This window comes from Lepus europaeus, chromosome 6 (assembly GCF_033115175.1).
Source record: "Lepus europaeus isolate LE1 chromosome 6, mLepTim1.pri, whole genome shotgun sequence".
NCBI classification, from domain to species: domain Eukaryota; kingdom Metazoa; phylum Chordata; class Mammalia; order Lagomorpha; family Leporidae; genus Lepus; species Lepus europaeus.
Window position 1 is genome coordinate 117,629,976 of NC_084832.1, and position 20,257 is coordinate 117,650,232.

Consider the following 20,257-nt stretch of genomic DNA (forward strand, 5'->3'; position numbering starts at 1 on the left):
GATATTGAATTTTATCAGATAATTTTTCTATTCCTACTGATATTGTTATATAACATTCCTCTTTATTCTGTTAAGGCAACATATTTTATTAATTTTCAAAGCCCAAACTTTGCATTCTTGAAATAAACCCAACTTGTTGGTGATGTATTATTCCCAGATAATCCATGTATAAAAGAAGATATTGCATTGAAAATTATATATTTTGAACTGAGTGACTAGAAAATATACTATTTGTCATGTACTAAATATGACATCCTTATAATATTGTTAGTTTTTTACCTAGTTTATAACAGTTGGATTTATTAGGTCTAATGTAAACTACTTTTGCAACTTCAGAAAAAAACAGAATTTCAAGTATTTTAACTCCAGCTAGACTCCTTGAAATTTCTGGACTGTTGAGGCTACTATGGGTTATAATTTGTCCTCCAAAAATATGGTGAAGTCTTAACCCTGGGAACCTAGGAATATGACATTATTTGGAAATAAGATCTTTGTAGATGTAATTAGGACGATCCCACATTATATTAGTAAAGGCCCCAATTCAATGACTGGTATCATTATAAAGAAGAAGAAAAGAACTGAGTATAGGCACAAGGGAAGACAGAAGCAGAGATAAACACAATGCATGGGCAGGCCAAGGACTGTTAAGGGATGCTGCCAACAAGAGAAGCTAGGAGGGGGCAAGAAAGGTGACCCTCCAGAGCCTTCAGAGACCACAGCCCAACTGATGCATTTATTTTAGACTTTTGTCTCCAGTGCTGTGAGACTATCAAGTTCTGCCTTAGATGCCAAGTGTGCAGTAACTTGTTAGCCCTTCCTGGGAACCTGATACAACTGTCTTGCAGTTAAGTTCTACATAAGCGTTAAACCCTGAAGCAAAATATGAGCATTCTTCTATATAGTAAGTAGTCATGTGCTCACTGTGTTCTATTTTCACTTTCCATCACTTCACCCTACATATTCCTGCATCCATCTGGAATTTCCCAAATGTGGGTTTGCTGTGGATGAATCCCCTTCATTTTCATTTACCAATAAATGTTTGAATTCCACCTTCACTTTTTGCTAGATATAGAACTGAGAAATAGTAGCGCATTTAGTAAATGGAAGATAAAATAACTTTCATTATTCAGGTCTTTGAAGTTTTATTATGATGTACCTATGTGTGATTTTCTTTGTGTTTATACTGTTGGAGATTTCTTGTTCTTGATGCTGTGGTTTGATGTCTTTCATCAATTTTTGAGAATTTCCACCATTATTTCCTTAAATGTTGATATTCCCCAATCTCTTCATTCTCTCTTTCTGCGACTGAAATTGCAACTCTACTCAACACACTTGTCCTTAGTTTTGTTTTCAACCTCTTTTGTTCTTCCTTTATTTTATCCTTCTTCCTGGCTTTCCTTCCTAGGCTTTGGAATAATTGGTACTCCACTTCATTTCTCCATGTGCATCCAAAATTCTCATTAAAACAGCAATCTAATTTCATGAGACACCTGTCTTCTTTCCTGTCTGTCCTCCAATGAGCATATCCTAAAAAACTAGTATGTGTTATACCTCGGGCATGGGGCAGGTATTGAAGCAGTGTGCAAGATGAAGCTAGTTCCATCCTTTTAGCACTTATTCATCTAGTGATAAAGAGATCGTACAATAAAGTACACTAAATGCACTGATTGATAGGGGAACTCTAAGAAGTTACTAGGAAAACACACAAGGAGCACAAAACTCATATGGAATGCAGCCAGGGATGGATCCTTTGGAAATAGTAACACGTAAGTGGAGACTTTAAAAATAAATTGTTAATCTAAAGAGGAAAGAGTGACAGAACATATGAGGGCCTCTAGAGTTGGGGAATGTTTGAGAAACTGAAAGAACTTCAGGTGGCTCAGGTCCAGAATGTAAGAAGATAAATGCGGGAGAGAAAAGCTGGCCCAGTCTACAAAGATGCTTGATTTCATTGGTTTGGACTTCATCCTGAGGACGATGGGGGAGAAAATACGGATTTTTAAATAAAGAAGAGATGGTGATGATATATAAAATATGGTGATTGGTTAGATGTGGGAGCTGAGAAGAGGAGAGGAATAAAGAAAGATGTTCAGGTTATCTTGGGTTCTGAATGACATTCAGTCAGCTATGAGAAAACATAAAGTAACACAGTTTCAGGGAACAATTTTGAACATTTGAGGAAAAGACACTTGTAGGGCATCCATGGAGAGATTATAAGCAATCAGCTTCATCAATCAATAATTCAGAATAGAGGGTAGGGCTAGACATACAGATGTTCGAATCTTCCCTACTCCATTTCTTTTTTCTCATTGTTTTCAGAGTTCTCTTTCAAATACAAATCTAACATGAGATACTTGCTTAAAAACCACTGGTGTCTCCTCATTACCTGGATGATACAGCTGAAGCACTAACATGGTGGTGTGAAAATACCCCTAAAATATAGTTCCTATCAAACTTTCCAGGCTAACCCTCAACATCTATCCATACATTTCAGTTGGGAATAATTTATCACTATTCACTAACACGAAGTTTACTCTCATGTTCTCACGCTTTTAACACCTGCTATTTCTTTTACACAGAATGATTTGCCCATCCTCTTTTCAACCTCTTCATCCTTCAGGATCTTAGTTCAAATGCTATCTCCCTTTGCATTAGTTTTTAACACATAAATCCCAGGTATGTTCCCATGTGTGCATGTGTACACACACGTACTCCCGATTCTCCCCTGGAGTAAGTATCATTTTGACTTACTTGAGGCTAGATCAGGCCTAGTTGACTGAGACGTGGGCGGTCCACTCAAGCTTCTTCCAGGAGTGAATGCATCAAATGGTTCAATCAGAGGAGAGTAGGGATGTGCAGGGACAGAGGGACTGTGGCACCAAGGGCTGTGGTTGGGGAAGAGGGTTGGTGGGATTTCCTTTTCTCTGTTAACAAGAAAAAAGCCCAACTTGAACTCAAGAGCCATTTTCTGCAGTGACAACAGTGCTGAAGGTACAGTCAAATCCAAAGCATGTTTCAAGAACAAGAAAAGGTGGTCGTGCCAGCCCTGCGGGTAGAGCTCTTACTACAACATCAGAAACATTCACCTACAAAGGAGTAACACATTCTGGACCTCTGTCCACAGCCAGCTCTCGACCAAGATGGAATCCTTATGTGCCTCCCCCCGCACCAGGGACTGGGTTACTTCTGGACCTCTCCGTAGCCACCTTGCTCTGACAGTAATGCCAAGGGAAAGGAAGTGGCTCAGTGATCTCAGGATTTGCCACCAATATCGCCAGCCTGTTCTGTCCCTCCAGTATGTGCCTGTCCACTCTGTTTCCTTGCTTTTCACATGAGTCCTATTCTGGATCAATTTTTTAAACCACAGTTGACTTATTTATCCCATATCTGTCACCCAGTCATTCCCACAAGCTCAGTTACTGTGGGAAGGATTCAATAAAAACAATGAAAAAAAAACCAAATACTTACCTCTTGAGAAAATGTTGATCTTGCTCCACCTCATATGTTGAGGTAGCTTTCTTAGGCTGGTCTTGTTTATCTTTAGCTACTGAAGTTGTAGACATTGTCCATCGAAACATGTGCCTTCGGAATGTCGGAGTGACTACTGCACATCGGTCAAATTCTATGTCAGTCTCTAATTTTTCCCATGCTTGCTTCCAGTGGATAGGGGTATACCAGGCAATGGCCTAATGAGAATGATTTTGCAATAAAATTTGATTTTTAAACTTATATTTACTTATTCAAAAGGCAGAAAAACAGAGAGATGGAGAGAGAGAGAGAGAGAGAGAATTCCCATTGTCTGGTTCATTCCCCAAATGCCTGCAACAGCTGGGCCTGGATTAGGCCAAAGCCAAGAGCCAGAAATGCAATCCAGGTCTTTCATATGGGTGGCAGGAATTCAAGTACTGTTGCCTCCCAGGGAGGCAAGAATCTGAACTCAGAAACTGGGCTGGGAGTTGGACCCTCGCATTCTGATGTGGCATGTGACCAACCTAAGTGGCATCTTAACTGTTGAACCAAACACTTGCCCCTACTTATTTATTTTTTTTTAATTTATACAGGGTCAGCACTGTGGCACAGTAGGCTAAGCCTTTGCCTGTGGCATCGCCATTCCATATAGGAGCCAGTTCGTACCCTGGCTGCTCCTCTTCTCATCCGGCTCTCTGCTTATGGCCCAGGAAAGCAGTAGGGGGATGGAGAAATTTGGAGAAATGTCTGTTCAAACCCTTTGCCCAGTTTTAAATTGGGTTATTTGTTTTTCTGCTAATGAGTTACAAAGGTTCTTTATAAAGTTTCAGTTTTGACCCCTTATCAGATATGTGGCTTGCAAACATTTTTTTTTTTCCTGAAAGTAGAATGCTGTTTCCATTTGTTGACTATTTCTTGTCTGTACAGAGGCTTTCCAGTTTTAAGTAGTACCATTTACTTAGTTTTTCTTTTGTAGCCTTGGTTTTTGGTGTGATATATTTAAAAAAAAAAAAAACAAAGCACTGTCAAGGCTAATGTCAAGGGACAATCTCCTTATGTTTCCTTCTAAGAGTTTTACATTTCTGGGTCTTTTGTTCATTTTACTTTTTTTAAATTTGTTTTATATATTTATTTATTTGAAAGAGCTGCAGAGAGAGAGAGAGAGACTCACACAGAGAGATCTTCCATCTAGATCTCTGTCTTCTATCTGGACACTCCCCAGATGGCCACAGGGGCTGGTCCAGAGAGGAGCAGTGGGGAAGTGCTCACATCATATACTGCCATCACAGGTGGCAGATTTACCCACCATGCTACAACGCCAGCCCCCTTCCATCCATTCTGAATTGGTGTTTGTGTACAGTATTAGACAGGTGCAACAGACTTTAAAAAAAAAAACCTGTAATTATCATTTAACTACCATTTGGATTAGTGAACCACAGGTTGAGGGTGCAGCAGGACAAGCCGGCCTTAGTTTCTACTTTTAAAAATGACAAGCTGCACCATCTCGGGCAGGCCAGCCATCTGCTATGTGTCCAAGATGGAAGGGAGTGATGGGGAACTGCTTTATAAAGCTGCTGAAAAACTTGGGTCAGCTACTGAATTGCATCACTGTAAAGATCTGTGCAAAAGTCCTTGTACAATTAACGCGTTCACATGGTAAACACTGAAACAAATACACTGTGTGTGTGTGTGTGTGTGTGTCCTTATGTGTTGATGTCTTACTTGAGATGGAGAAACGAGCAGAAATAGAGACATGAAAAAGAAGGCATGTTTTCAGGCTCTCGCCCTGGGCAGGAGTATTAAGGACACTCACAAGCACTAATGCTGGTGTTTGCTTTGTGGCATATGCACAACATATATGTGCAAAAATTATTCAGCCAAATCCTGCATAGAAATCATAAATTTCTCCAGCAGGGGAAAATTAAGCACCAAAGTATGCCCGAACATTCTAATTATTCTTCTGGTCTTTAGTTGATAAAATTAAGGGTTTGAACTTTGTACTCTAAACTTGGAAAAAATGTTCTGGATGCCCTGACAAACTAAACAGACATAAAGACAACACACAACAAGCGCAGCTACAGTAAGCCTACAGTAGGAAAGAGAAACACAAAGTCTTTTTAAAAAGTTCATTTTCATGAAGAACAGCAAAAAAGTCCTGCTTTGGTGCAGATCATTCGTTAGGGATTCTCTTTAGTAGCTGAAACTGTACCATTTACATTGAAAATATATTGACCTTTGTAGTGAGATTTCTTACATTGTATGCCTGTCCTACACAAGAGTACTTTTTGTCCCTGTGATGTTGGCACATAAGAGCATTTGATGACAATGACAAAAATGTGATAAAATTTAACCTCACCTCCACAATGTTGGCCACATGGACCCTGTAGACTATTCTTAGCGCAATAGGAAAATTCTTGCATGGTTTTATTTTAGCTCTGTAATTTTCCTAATTGTGTGACCTGGAGCAAGCCATTTAACTTTCCAAGCCCCATTTTCCTCCTTTGTAAAATTCCTAAACAGGACTGGGAGTCCAATAAAAGAATGAAAATATAAATAACCTATCAGTGAGCTCCTAGCACAGAGGAACGGTCTATGGTCCAAGCCCAGATCTCTCTGGCAGACAAGGCATCGAGGGGGAGCCAGACACTGAATAAATAAAAGCTAACCATTAACTTTTTGGCATGTAATGAGGAGGCTACGAATCTGATAGCAGGGACCACAGTGTGACTGGTGGAAAAAATCTAGTCCTGTTTTAAGAATCCACAGACTCCTAGATTCCTATTGATGCCATCAGGAACTCCAATGTGTTCATGGAAGATGGAATTAAATGGTGCAAAATATTTTGAAATCCATGTATTTGAGGAATACTCAGAGTTCATGAGAAATGCATGTTATGAGGAAACTATACCTGGATTTCAAATTTGCAGAAAAATAAACTTATTCTTTAGCTTACTTTTCTGCAAAATTTTTGCAGTGCCTTTGTATTTAATTTCACAGTGAATAAAGTACAGTCCCTTCATATAAAGACTGTAAACTCATTCAGATTATTAGACTCTTGGGAGTAAATATGATGTCTCAATCCATGCTATAGTCCCAGTACTTAGCACCACTCTATGAATAGAGAAGAATCTCAATAACTATTTGAGAAGTGAATAGATGAATATTAAAAGGCCTTTATGTAGTACTTTCCTTATCCAGCTCATCAAGCTAAACACTACACACAGAAAATGTATCTGTGACAGTAGCTTCTCAGAAGTATGGGCCATCAGCATCACTTTTGTCCAGTGTGCTAGCTCTTTGGCACTTTGACATTGGGAAGAGGGTGCTGTTGATTTGCCTGATGTGTAACAGTATTTAGTGCTGATTCTATCCAAGCTTCCAAGGCTGGAAAAATAACTGAGTGAGCTAAGAAGCTAAGAGGAACATAGGGAGGAATATCCACTGCGTGAACAATTACTGCAAAGCACCAGACACTGACTTCACCGTTAGGCTTGCATAGGATCGTTGTGCAGTCCGGGCTCGTTCTGAATCTGTCTTGTTCCTTCCAGAGAAAATCTGACGGCGGCTGATGCTTTGCTTCTGACGCTGCTGCCCACACCTGTAAGAAGATGCTTTCTTAGTGACAAATGCCATTGGAGTTCCACGCAGGTTTTGTAAATGTCATTGGGTGATGGCAACAACATCTTCCTGAACAGATGAGTTGTTCAAATATAAAGACTGCAGGGCCAGCGTGGTGGCATAGCAGGTACAGTCACTGTCTGCAGTGCGGGCATCACATATGGGCGCCAGTTCCAGCCCCACCTGTTCCACTTCCAATCCAGCTCTCTTCCATGGCCTGGGAAAACAGTGGAGGATGGCCCAAGTGCTTGGGCCCCTGCACCCATGAGGGAGACCCGGAGGAAGCTCCCAGCTCTGGTCATTGTGGCTGTTTGGGAAGTGAACCGCCGGATGGAGGACCTCTCTTTCTCTCTTTGCCTCTGCTTCTCTGTAACTCTGCCTTTCAAATAAAATAAATAAATCTTAAAAAAAATAATGACTGCATGATATATGATTTCAGGCAATGTAACACCCAATAGTTACTGTACATGGCTTAAAGATATGCATAACAATGGAGGGATCTTCTAGTATCAACCAATTATCTGATTTCTTAAAGCAAATAATCTCTTTCCTTATCATCTTAGCATTATATTAGTCTGGTTTTGGGAAAACAGAATTTCATTTTTAAAGACCTATTTATATGAAAGGCAGAGGCATACACACTGAGATAGAGAACAAGAGAGAGAAAGAGATCCCATCTGCTGGTTCACCTCCCCAAATGCCTACAAAAATCAAGGCTGGGCCACTCTGAAGCCAGAAGCCTAGAACTATTCCAGGTCTCCTCTATGCATGGCAGAGATCCAAGTTCTTGAGCCATCACCTGCTGTCTCTTAGGGTACACTCTAGCAGGAAGCTGGGATTGGAAGAGGTAATGGGACTTGAACCCAGAAACTCTGGCATAGGATGCGAGTGTCTGAAGTGGCGACTTACTGGCACCAAACACCCTTCCCGGAAGCTTCATTTTATTAGGTAAATCATAGGAACAAAAGGATTCTACACAAACTAAAATAAAACTGAGGAAATTTAACTATGGCTATTAATTCACCTCCAGAGGATGGAGAAAGTGGTATGATTAACACAACAAACGGAAGTCACATCTTCTGTAGCAATGTGTGATGGCGAGACTACAGGGCTGAGCCACAGGCTGCCAGTGTGAGCCGAGTTTTTCCTTGACAACCCTCATTCACAGTGTTTCTGTTCCATACTCACAGTCACCGTGGAATTGGCCTGCATTACGATGTTCGGGAGGAATCGGTACAAGGAGAGTGTTTGTCCATTCACGTTTTGCTGGAGAATATGATTTCCAATGTCTAGTTCTTTGTCACGTGAAGCATTAATGAGCCTTACGAATAAACCCTGCACATTGACTTCTGCTATTTTGATATCACCAAGAGAACTAGAAAATAAAATGCAAAGGTCATGAAAAGATTATTTTAGGCTCATTTCCAGAACTGATTTAGAATGATGCTTTGAAAGGTGTCTCCATGTTGTATATGAGACAAGTACTACCTAGAAATATTCTATTTCATAGCAACCTAAAACAATGGCTTGATCTCCCGGTTCCGTTTATTCCTACAATAAAATGACTTATTTCACATAAAACAATGAAGGAAAACCTCAAAGTGTTTCAGGTGTCAAGGAATAAATACCATGAGAGGGTGTGATTTAAACTATTTAAATTTCCTACTCTTCAAGATAAAACTACTCAGTTGTGAAAAATCTTACAGGTGGATCAGGTGACAAGCCATTGGGTTGACGTCAGAGAAAGTGACTGTGGACTAGAGAAACATGAAAACATCATTCAAAAGTTTAATTAAAAAAAAAAAAAGAAAACATCATTCAAACTAAGATGACATTTTTTTACCTTCTAACTTGTGTCAAGAGCTTCGAGTCTAGAGTTCCAAGGACCAGGCTAATCACTTATATAATGACATTTTTCTAGAGTATGGGCCACAACCTTTAACAGATCATGAAATCCTTTTGGTGGGTTAAGATCAGCACATTAAGGATAAAATATACTTTCACCAATGATATTCACCTAAATGTCTATGTACCAGACACTTAAAAAATATGTAAGAGGGACCCTTATCAAGTTCATAGAAAGTGAGTATTATGAAAAAACTGCAGGCAGGTGGATTTCAAAGTTTTTTGCACCAAAATAAAATCTTTTCGTTCCATTCCCCCCACAAACTTTGGGAAACAGTCTCAGGCATCCATGTCTATGCCTCCTTCATCTGTCTCTATCCACACCAATATTTGCACAATTCCTTATCTACAGTTCCAATATTCAAATGAGAAAACAAAGAAAAAGTTTCACGTATTTGAAGCAAACGCTGACCCAAAATTGAAGTGAGGTTATTTATATTCTTCATTCAAGGTTTGTGTGAATACGCTTATATTTTACTGTGGAAGATTAATGTTTGATCTTTTTTTTTTATTCTTCTCTAAGCTCTGAGGGATGTTATACAACATGTTTCCTGGGCATCACATTATTTTCCTAAAATTATTCAAAGCCTTCATTTGGAAATGAATTAGTCTTCAAATACTTTGATGAAGGCATTGTGGACTCACTTTATTCTCACAATACCATGCATATTTCTCATTAAAATATTTCTCTATATTTCTTATTGAAGGTCACAGTCAAAAACCAATGTGAAGAACACTGCACTTTCTTGTTTATTTCTCCTAACAACCCTGTGAAAAAATGTTATTTTTAGTCTCATTTCCTAGATACACTTAGATTTAGAAAGATACATTGTCCCAAGTCATTCAACCTGTTGGCCAAGTCTGAACAGGTCTCTCTCTAATCCTTCACAGTTGATCTGTGACCCAGTTCTGTTGATTCTACCTCTTCAGTGTCTTCTCCATCACAAAGGCTGCAATCATTATTAGGCTCTCATCATCTCTGTGGGGCAGGGTGTCAACACTCCCATGGGTTTCTTGAGCCCTGCCCCCTCCTAACCATCCTCCACCCTCCTTTTTGTTTCCAGAACAATCTTTGTACAATCCAGAACTGACATTGCACTTCCCCGCTGCAAATCCTTCAGGGTTTGAACATTTCCTGCCAGAGAAAACAAGGCCCCAGGTAATCTGCAAGTTTCCAGTCTCCCTCTACCTGCTTCCTACCCCATGCTCCAAGGCTAAGAACACAATTTCCATGCCATTGTGTGCCTCACTCACTGCCTATGTGAGTGCTGCTCCTCCTTCTTCTTCATAGTCTTGCTTTCACTTCAGATTTTCAGACTTCCAAACTTTTTTCAATATCACGGGTAGAATATGGTAACCCACTGCTATTTTCCTTTTCCCCAATTATAGGGAAAAACCATCCATGCATGCTTTTTTTATAATATACATTTTTCTAAGAGCTTTTTGAAGACCCCTTGTGTGCAAAGATTTCGAATTTTTTCCATCAAAATAAACTTATCCTTTACTTCCATTTTCCTTGAAAACATATCTTAGGCTGATTTCTAACCACTTGGTTCTCTGTAATTAGGTTTGGATATTGTCTTTTGAGAATATTCCAGTTCAATAATTATTCTGCTTTATCACATGCACTTTTAGACCCATATACTGAAGTAGCAATTTCCTTAATTGAAATTTTTGTAATTCCCAGAACTTGCTTCTGATTCTTTTTAGTTTCCAACTCTGTGCTAAGATTTTTATATTGTCATTTAACTCATTGTTATTTTACAGTTCCTGTCAGATGATCACAATTTCTGGACATCCTATGGCTATTTCTAGTATCCATTTGGAGTCTTGGTTTTTATTCAACTATTCTATTACGTTCATCTTTTTATTTAGTGACTAGTATTATAGGTTTAAAAAGTCCAGAGAAAATTTGAGGTTCTGTGTTATGTTTAATCACTCCAGAAAATGTTTACTTTGTCTCTGACAGGCATGCAAATTGAGGGAAAAATCACTTTAATGGAATCAAGGTGTGAAATGATTTGCACTAGGCTTGTATAATTTTGATATGTTTAAGTCTATAGCCTTACTATTGGATATGCCCTTCTAAGTTCCAAATGAAGGCACAGGACAGTTTTCAATGATTTTCTTTCTTAACAAGCCCTGAATGCCAACCTTTAGTCACATCATTCTATGATCCTTCCAAATTCCCCAACTTCTAAGCTTCTTAACTGCTGCTTTCAAATTAGCAAATGTGTAGTGGAGAAGGTGGCTCCAAGTGTCCAGCTGTCACTTTGGGTTCCCACTCCTTGATGAGACATTATGAAAAGTAAGAATATTTATGTTTATGACATTCCTCGGGACATGCAACCAAACTCCCCCCCACCTTTTTTTTTGACAGGCAGAGTTAGACAGTGAGAGAGAGATCGCACTGTGCCGATCCAAAGCCAGGAGCCAGGTGCTTCCTCCTGGTCTCCTGTGCGGGTGCAGGGCCCAAGCACTTGGGCCATCCTCCACTGCACTCCCGGGCCACAGCAGAGAGCTGGCCTGGAAGAGGAGCAACCGGGACAGAATCCGGTGCCCTTACTGGGACTAGAACCCGGGGTGCTGGCACCGCAGGTGGAGGATTAGCCTAGTGAGCTGCGGCACCGGCCCAAACTCCCTTTCAAATAGTGGTCTCACTTCATGTTCCCACTGAATTGTATGAGAAAACCTGTTTTAGAGCGTTTATTTTTTTTAAAGGTTTATTTATTTATTTGAAAGTCAGAGTTACACAGAGAGAGAAGGAGAGGCAGAGAGAGAGAGAGAGACAGGTCTTCCATCTACTAGTTCACTCCCAAATTGGCCAGAGCTGTGCCGATCCGAAGCTGGGAGCCAGGAGCTTCTTCTGTGTCTCTCATGTGGGTGCAGGGGCCCAAGGACTTGGGCCATCTTCTACTGCTTTCCCAGGCCATAGCAGAGAGCTGGATCAGAAGTAGAGCAGCGCCCATATGGGATGCCGGTGTTGCAGGCGGCAGCTTTATCCACTATGCCACAGTGCTGGCCCCCAGCTGTTTACTTTCAAATAACTGATATAACAATTTCACTTTTTGCATTATTGTCATGATTTTTACTAGGCTGTCCGTGTAATGTTTCACTCATCTTCAGCGTCCCTGAAACACCTCGATGTTCATCTCATCTTACTGATTTCTTTATGGAATGCTTTTGCTTTTTCACAGAATAGGTTTTTGATTTTTCGACTTACTTTCTCTACCAAAGGGGATTATCATGATTTGTTTTTAAATAGATATGACCCCTGGGCTAGCTCAGGTATCCTTTTGTTATCATCCATATAATTAAATATTTACAGTTGCTTTTCAGCAATCTCTCAATACTTAGGCATCTTTTTTATTCATTAATAGTACATTTTTATTTATGCACGTAAGTGGAATAAATTAGCTTGTTTGAAAGAAAAAAAAATCTTGCCCATATCAGGGGACCTTTTTTTCCTTCCTTTTGATAGAAGACCTAACAGTCCAGGAAAACATCTACACAATACACGGAAATTGAGAGGCAGTTGCTAATCTGCCATCACACAGCCTTAGGAGTTATCTCTTCCCCTGCCCTCCAAGCCTTTCCATCCATCTTCAGTGGGAAAGGATCCGAGACCTCTCTTACAACTGGATGGGCTCAGAGTGGAGACTGATGTCCTAATCTTCCTGACAGGGCACTTACTGCGTGGCTGACATGTAGAGAGACACATGGCCATGTCACTTTAAAAAAAATCACTTTCCATTATTTAAACACTGATGTATTTAGCTGTTCAGCTCTGCTTTTAGGTTCATGCCGCTCTACACTTTGTTGAAATTACTGATTGATTGTTTCCATTCTTCCCAGCTGTACCTAAAACTCTCCACTACAGGTTGGCGTCTGTTTGTAGCAGGTGGGGAGGGGGTCACAGCCGGTGAGAAGCTGTGGCACTGAGGCTCCGACTCAGGGAACATGGTTCAGGCCTTCAGTTCTGCAGGAGCAGCGAGCGCCTCCTACCCAGAGTTCTGGTGATAGCTCTTTGATGTGATGAAGAGACAGGTTTTTACCCACTGACACAAGGTTCCGAATCACCCAGGGGAAGGGAAAAAATGGAGCTGAATCTGAATCAGAGCCCTCTGGGAGCAGGAGTAGATGTGTAGCTTCAGAAATTGCTTTGCGTCAGAGCTCTTGGTGTGGTATTTATCCAGGAGGTCCTCTCAGTCCACAACTTACTACCACTGCGACGCCACACTTGGAGAAGTAGAATTGCCTGGGGCAGAGATGAAGGACAGATGAGCAACTAGCCTTCTTAATATTGTTCCATCACTCCGAGGCATCTAGAACTGTGTGAGATAATGCACAAGTAGCCAAACTTTTAATACTATCTCTACCTTGCTTCCTATTTGCCTACAAGCTCCTTTGTCCTTCTGTTGGTAGAGAAGAAACATGGCATTGCTTGAAAACAAACTGAGAATCGGCTCCTGCTTCTAGCCAAGGCAGAATAACAGAAAATAGATTTATCATCCCACTTGACTCAACTGAAAAGTCGGAAAACCGGAAATAGTAGTTTTGAAGATACTGGTCACTGGTCAATGAAGAATATTGACAGATAGGGAACAAATGCAGTAAGCCTTAATGTTTCCCAAAGCTCTATCTAGAGATGATTTCTAGGTTGTCTGACAGAGACAGGAGCCAGGCAGGGCCTGAGGGGTGCAGCTGAGAGCCTGGGGAGAGCAGGGTGGCCGGAGGTTGCTGGAGGTGAGAAGCTGATAGGCCATTGCTGCACAAAAGACAGCTCTGAAGACTTTCACAGCAAGGAATTGGTCAGCATAGGCATTTAAATAAACTCTACGAACCTGGAGAGACAAGGTCACTGGAAGAGATTAGAAGGAACACTCCTTGGAACTCCCTCGCAGGAGCAGGAAGAGAGCTCATTCCCACCAGCCAGACTAAACACCGTCACAGTTCACGGGCGCTCGGGGTACTCGGAAGAACCTTGTCTCTGTTCTTGCTCTGCTCCCAAGTCAAATAGGTCTACAACCTCCCAGGTCTCAACCAAGGTAAAATTCCAAACTCCTGGTATCTAATTACAGATTACCAGGCATCCAAATAAATCATAATACACAACCCATAATCATAAGAAAAAGCACTAAACTAAAACTGACCCAGAACTGACACAGGTGTTAGAAAGAACAAAACAGGAAAAGATCTTTGTAACTACACTTGGGTGCTCAAGATGCTGGAGCAAAGACTGCCCGGTGCATACTGAGCCATGGAGGGCTGACAGTCACCCTGGATAGGTTAACAGAAGATCGGGCGTTGTAAAGGAAAAGTCTAGTGCACTAGAAGACATAGTAACAGACACCCAAAAGAAACATAATGAGAAAAAAATCCCAATATAAAGTGTAACAGCATTAGAGAATCCTGGTGCAGTTTTGGTGCTCTAATGTGTGTATAACTGGAGACCCTAGAAAGGAGAGGAAGGGGGCTGGCGCCGTGGCTTAACAGGCTAATCCTCCGCCTTGCGGCACTGGCACACCGGGTTCTAGTCCCGGTTGGGGTGCCGGATTCTATCCCGGTTGCCCCTCTTCCAGGCCAGCTCTCTGCTGTGGCCCGGGAAGGCAGTGGAGGATGGCCCAGGTCCTTGGGCCCTGCACCCGCATGGGAGACCAGGAGAAGCACCTGGCTCCTGGCTTCGGATCAGCGCGATGCACCGGCCGCAGCGGGCATTGGAGGGTGAACCAACGGCAAAAAGGAAGACCTTTCTCTCTGCTCTCTCTCTCACTATCCACTCTGCCTGTCAAAAAACAAAAACAAAAACAAAACAAAACAAAAAACAGCACAGCAGAATTTGTGGGATGCCAGTAAGCTATACTTTGGGGAAAATTCATAACATTAAACAGCTACATTAGAAGAGAAAAAATATCAAGTCAACGGTCTAAGAAATTAGAAGTATGAAAACAAATGAAACCTGAAGTAGACAGAAGAAAGGGAATGTATGTAAGGACGGAAATCAATAAATTAGAAAGCAAGTGAGTGGAAATCCATATAATATGGTTCGTCGAGAAGCTCAATGAAGCTTCTAAATTCATAGTAAGGGTGATCAAGAGAAGAGGAGACACAGGAAGGAGTAAGGTGACATCAACTCAGATTCTACAGATAACACAAAATACTAAGGGACTACTGTAAACAACTTAATGTCAATAAATCTGAAAATTTGGGTGAACTGAACAAATTCCTTGAAGGACACAAACTACTCAACTTCACTCAAGGAGAAACAGGTAGCAGAATGGCTTGGTATCTATCTTAAAATAGCATTTTATTGAAAAATCTTTCCCATAAAGAACCTACTGGCCTAGGCGATTTCACCAATCAATTTTCTAAAACATTTAAGGGAAAAATAACATCAGTTTTACATGAGCTAAAAGAAAGAGAAGGAACTATACCCCTATTCAGTTCATGAGGTGGGCATTACTCTATGCCACAGCAGATAAAAATACTGCAGGAAAAGAAAACCACAGACCAACAGACATAGATGTGGAAGTCAGAGACAAAATTCTAGCAAGTTCAATCCAATGACATGTTAAATGGAAAAAGTGTTATCACATGAGGTTTATTCTAAAAGTATTCAGATTTATTTAACATCGTTAAGATAAATCACATGATCATCTCAGCAAATGAATAAAAAACATTTGACAGAATTGAATATCCATGCATCATATGCATTCTGCCAGAGATGAAATGTTCTGGATGCCACTTCTGCCACTCCATGGCCCCTGGTGAAATCCAAACTCGTCCACCTGGGATCCCAGGCTCACTGGGATGTGTCCTTGAGCCTGCACTTACTACTCTTTCATATTTCTCTGTGCACTGCTCAGTGTAGCTAAACTGTACAATTCTTTTTACCTGATCTTAGCTTTTTCGTCATCTTCACCTGGTTTATGGGGCTCCTGTGCCCTAGACTAATTGTTTTGAATCTTGGCTGTGCATTGGAATCACCACATTATTTAAAAAGAAACGATAGATACCCAAGTCTGCCGCTGGACATTGAGGTATCTCATTTTTTATAATGGTAGGTATTGAATGAATGATTAGAGAAAGTGTTAGACAGTTGGGCCAACACTCTGGCATTCTCCACAGTTAAATAGTAACGGGGCATAAGGGACAGATTAAAAAGCATGGCATGGGGAAAGAATTTCCTTCAGATTTGACCATCAACTCTGGCTGACAACTTTCTTTAGTGCTTTCACAACCTATATCAGCGTGCTTTTATTACTAACAGTTTACAATTTAACCTATTATTCTTATAATAAGTAAAGGATGGCTAAGGAAATGAATAATAGGTGATTCAGTTTTTCTTCAACTTTATTCCTGATTTTTTTTTTTGCCATAGATACAAACAGCCATAAAATGGATCAATTAGATAAGATTTTCATTTCTCTGGGGCCAGCACTCTGGCGTAGAAGGTTAAGCTGCCACCTGCAGAGCCAGCATCCCACATGAGCACCAGTTTGAATGCCGGCTGCTCCACTTCTGAACCAGCTCCCTGCTAATGCACCTGGGAAAGCATTAGAAGATGGGCAAAGTGCTTGGGGCCCTGCACCCACACTGCAGACCTGGAAGAAGCTCTTGGTTCTTGGCTTCCGATCGGCTCAACTGCAGCTGTTGTGGCCATTTGGGGACTGAATGAGAAGATGAAAGATCTTTCTCTGTCTCTCCCCCTCTCTCTCTGTAACGCTTTCTTTCAAATAAGTAAATAAATAAGTCTTTTCAAAAAAGATTTTCATCTATCTGCTTTGTCACTAACTCAACAACCTACCCTACTGAAGAAAAAAATCTATTAAATTCCTCTAAATGATTCATTGGCAATAAAAAGGAGGTCCTTGAGTAACTGAGTTGATTGTAGGGATGATACAGCACTGTTTTCTCTGTCATACGTGGAGAATTAATATTCCATGTTCATTGTCCTAGAAAACTATAGCAATTGCTTTTAATCACTGAGAACATGAAACAGTTATATTTCAATGTATTGATTAGGATTTTAGATGAAATCATAGATCTATCCACAGACTAGAATTCTATTTTCTATTGATTGTTTGGTTATACCCGGACAGAAGATATTAGGAAATTCAAATAGAAGGTGTACCTGGATGTAGATTGGCCAACTTCTTCAAGAATCATAGAAAAATGTTTGTAAACTTTCTCAGTGTGTCCTGACTGTGAAATAAGTTTCTCTGGATCACCAAACAAAGACAGGAAATAATCATCTCCTTCCCCAATCATAGATGGCTCAGGGTTGAGGCTCAGTATCTGTTTCTTTGGACCTAAGAAGCAGCTGATTCCTTTCAAAGAATTGTGGGAAGCAAACAAGAACGTAATAAATAAGAAGACATTACAGAACCCAAAGCCTTAATCTTTGTTTCCTGCTTCTACAGAACTATGTTCTTTATGTTTCACTCTCACTGTCAAACTCAGTGAGAACAGTTAGAAGCTGTTTAACCCAAAGTCTGTAAAATAACCAGACCGTGAATATTTTTAATGACATTCTCAATTTTGAGAGATTACTTCAGCTACTTTAAACTATCAATTATATTAACAGCAAAATGATAGAGTATCTAGTTGTACTAGAAGCATCATTCATTTTTGAATAGGTAAAACATTTGAGTCTGCCAACTTGGCTTTGTTATAAATAAAAACAGCTTTATTCATTTACATATTTACCATACTCTCCAAATTGTTACTCATTTATTTAAACTTCAAATAAGTCCTTTCTACTAATGGTTAATGCTTTTCCAGTTTATGACTTAAACTTCCTCTATCAACTAATATAGATATTTTATTAGAAAGGTAAAAAAAAAACATGCTTAATCATTTTTTCTAGGATCTAACTCAGGAAGTTGTTCTTTTAAAATTCTCTCCATAAGATTCAAATACAAAATAAATGCCATGACTGTGCACAGAAAGAACAATGCTAGATGAATCTAATGTATCTATAAAGAGCTACACTGCAAAGATGGATCAAGGTGAAGTGGAAACACATGTCTAGGATTTAGAAAGACCAACAGTTGTCTTTCTAAGCCAAGTGATTTAAAGTCGTAGAGTGTGATGGTTTAGTTATCTCCAAAGACTCATGTGTTGAAGATTTTGTCACCAAGGTGGCATTAGAATGTCATGGAACCCTTAGGAGGTGGGGCTTAGTGGGAGGTCCTAGGTGATGGGGGAGTGCCCTTGAAAGGCAGTTCTCACAAGAAGGTTATTGTGAAAGTCTGACTTTGGGCCTAGTCTCTTTTTACAACCCCAGCTCAAGATGTGATCACGTGTTCTTGCCATTATCTTCTCTTCTGAGACCAACACCCGCGGCCAAACCAATGGAGTTGCTTGATCTCAGACTTGAGCCTCCAAAATTGTGAGCTAAGCAAATCTCTATTTCATTCACAAATAGCTTGTCTCTGGCATTTCATTGCAGTATGAGAAGTTGGCTAATTCACCAAATTTAAGAAAATTGGAAATAATGAATATAGTGTACAGCACAGGGTTTAATATTTAGCCAGTACTCAACCAATGATAGTTATTACAGTACAAAAGTTTTGGTTAATGTGACTTTGGGTATAAAATCCTCAAAAGATTAAGATAATCTAGAGTGTGCTTTACATTCTTATGAGAATACTTCAAAAAGCTCATGTAAAATAGGATTAAAAGATAAGTTTATTTTGGTGCAGAAATTTTAATGCACATTTTTTTCTGTAAATTTTGGAGACTCCTCGGCCTCATATCTTTTTAAAGAAACAAACCAAGGTGAAAGATACAAAGAACAAAATCATAGTCTTGGGGCAAGCATTTGACTTGGTGGTTAAGTTGAAAAAATTCCTACATCCTGTGGTGGAATACCTGGGCTTACTTCTTGGCACCAGCTGCAGATTTTAGCTTTGGTGGTAATGGCTTAAGTTGCTGGGCCTCTGCCCCCCAAGTTGGAGACATAGATTGAGTTCCTGGCTCCCAGCATCAGTACAGACCATCCACAGCCACTGTGGGCATTTGGGGAATGAACCAGTGGATGGAATCTGTCTCTCTTTGCCTCCCTCCAACCTTCTCTCTCTTTCTGTCTGACTCTGAGATAATAATTTTTTAAATCATAGTTTTTAAAGTGTATTGCTCAAACTATTTGTTGAGAGGAAAGAAACAGTAAAGTAGTTCATTCCCAGACAAGTATTTACTTAATCCTTAAACTCTTTTGTAGGAGGGAAATAGATAGCATGTTTCTTAACAGCTCGACCTGAGGGATGAACACCTTCCAAAGCAAAGCAGACACTGAGTTCAGTCCCCACTGCTTTTCCATCTAAAACAACCAATGGCAGTGAGGCAAGCACAAGATTCAGTGGACCCCGACATGTGTCTCCAGAAGTAGGATTTATAGCAGCTGGAGGAGAAGAATGTACCCTAGGTCAGTTCTCATTTTGCAAGGTGCAGCCACTACATTTTGTTTCCCCCTCCATGATTATGAGCTTTTGAAGTTTAACCCAATTATAGAATGTATGCCATGGTGAGATAGTGCCAGTGATGGAAAATCTTCCCTCATGGATCTAAAATTTATATTTACATTTTTAATCATGTAGGTTTGAGTGATTGCCAAAGGGCAGGGTAAATACAGGGATGAATTTTTGGAAGCTTCTCTTAGTTATACAATGAAACAGGGATCATGAATATAGAACCAGCAGGACAAAGGCCTACAGAACAGTGCGTCAAAGGTTTAGGAAACTACTAGAAGCGACATGAAATATGGATAAAAACTATCAAGTTGTAAATGCCCACAGGATGGACATGGAAAATGGGAGCGAGAGATGGTCACCGAAGTGTTTGTGCTGCCAGTTAGGAAACTTGTTGACTGGCAATCCAAATACAGACCCCGAAGTCTAGTCTTTTCTAAAGGATGGTGCTTACACATATGGTGGGATTGACAACAATTTTTTTAATGAGCACATACTGTGTGTGAGCCTTTGTGTTGACTGATTTGCATACACATGTTATTTAATCATTAGGCTAGCCCTGTAAAGTTGAGATTTTAATCTTCGTTTTACACATGTGTAAACTGAGATCTGGAGCTGTACTCTGATGCCTCACACTGTAGAAGGCAGAATAACTGTACAGTCTGTGTTTCCAGGGGCAATGGTGTTTTATATAAACCATGAAAAATCACTCTCAAAGTTTCCTAAACATGACAAGGGACAATCACACTATGGTGTGGGCATTGCCAAGTGCATTATTGACTGCATTTGCATAC

The 20,257-nt window shown here is 40.2% G+C and overlaps 1 protein-coding gene across 1 annotated transcript in view; it reads right to left on the reverse strand.

Moving 5' to 3' along the window:
* The window catches only part of LMNTD1 (lamin tail domain containing 1), a 91,125-nt gene that overhangs the window by 32,836 nt on the left and 38,032 nt on the right, over window positions 1–20,257 (reverse strand). The window contains exons 6-11 of the mRNA XM_062195233.1: window positions 17,462–17,470; window positions 17,126–17,303; window positions 8,275–8,461; window positions 6,947–7,066; window positions 3,469–3,686; window positions 2,752–2,924 (exon numbers count right to left, since the gene is read on the reverse strand). Of these exons, the coding sequence (XP_062051217.1) occupies window positions 2,752–2,924; window positions 3,469–3,686; window positions 6,947–7,066; window positions 8,275–8,461; window positions 17,126–17,303; window positions 17,462–17,470 (885 nt within the window). The remainder of the gene's footprint in view (window positions 1–2,751; window positions 2,925–3,468; window positions 3,687–6,946; window positions 7,067–8,274; window positions 8,462–17,125; window positions 17,304–17,461; window positions 17,471–20,257) is intronic.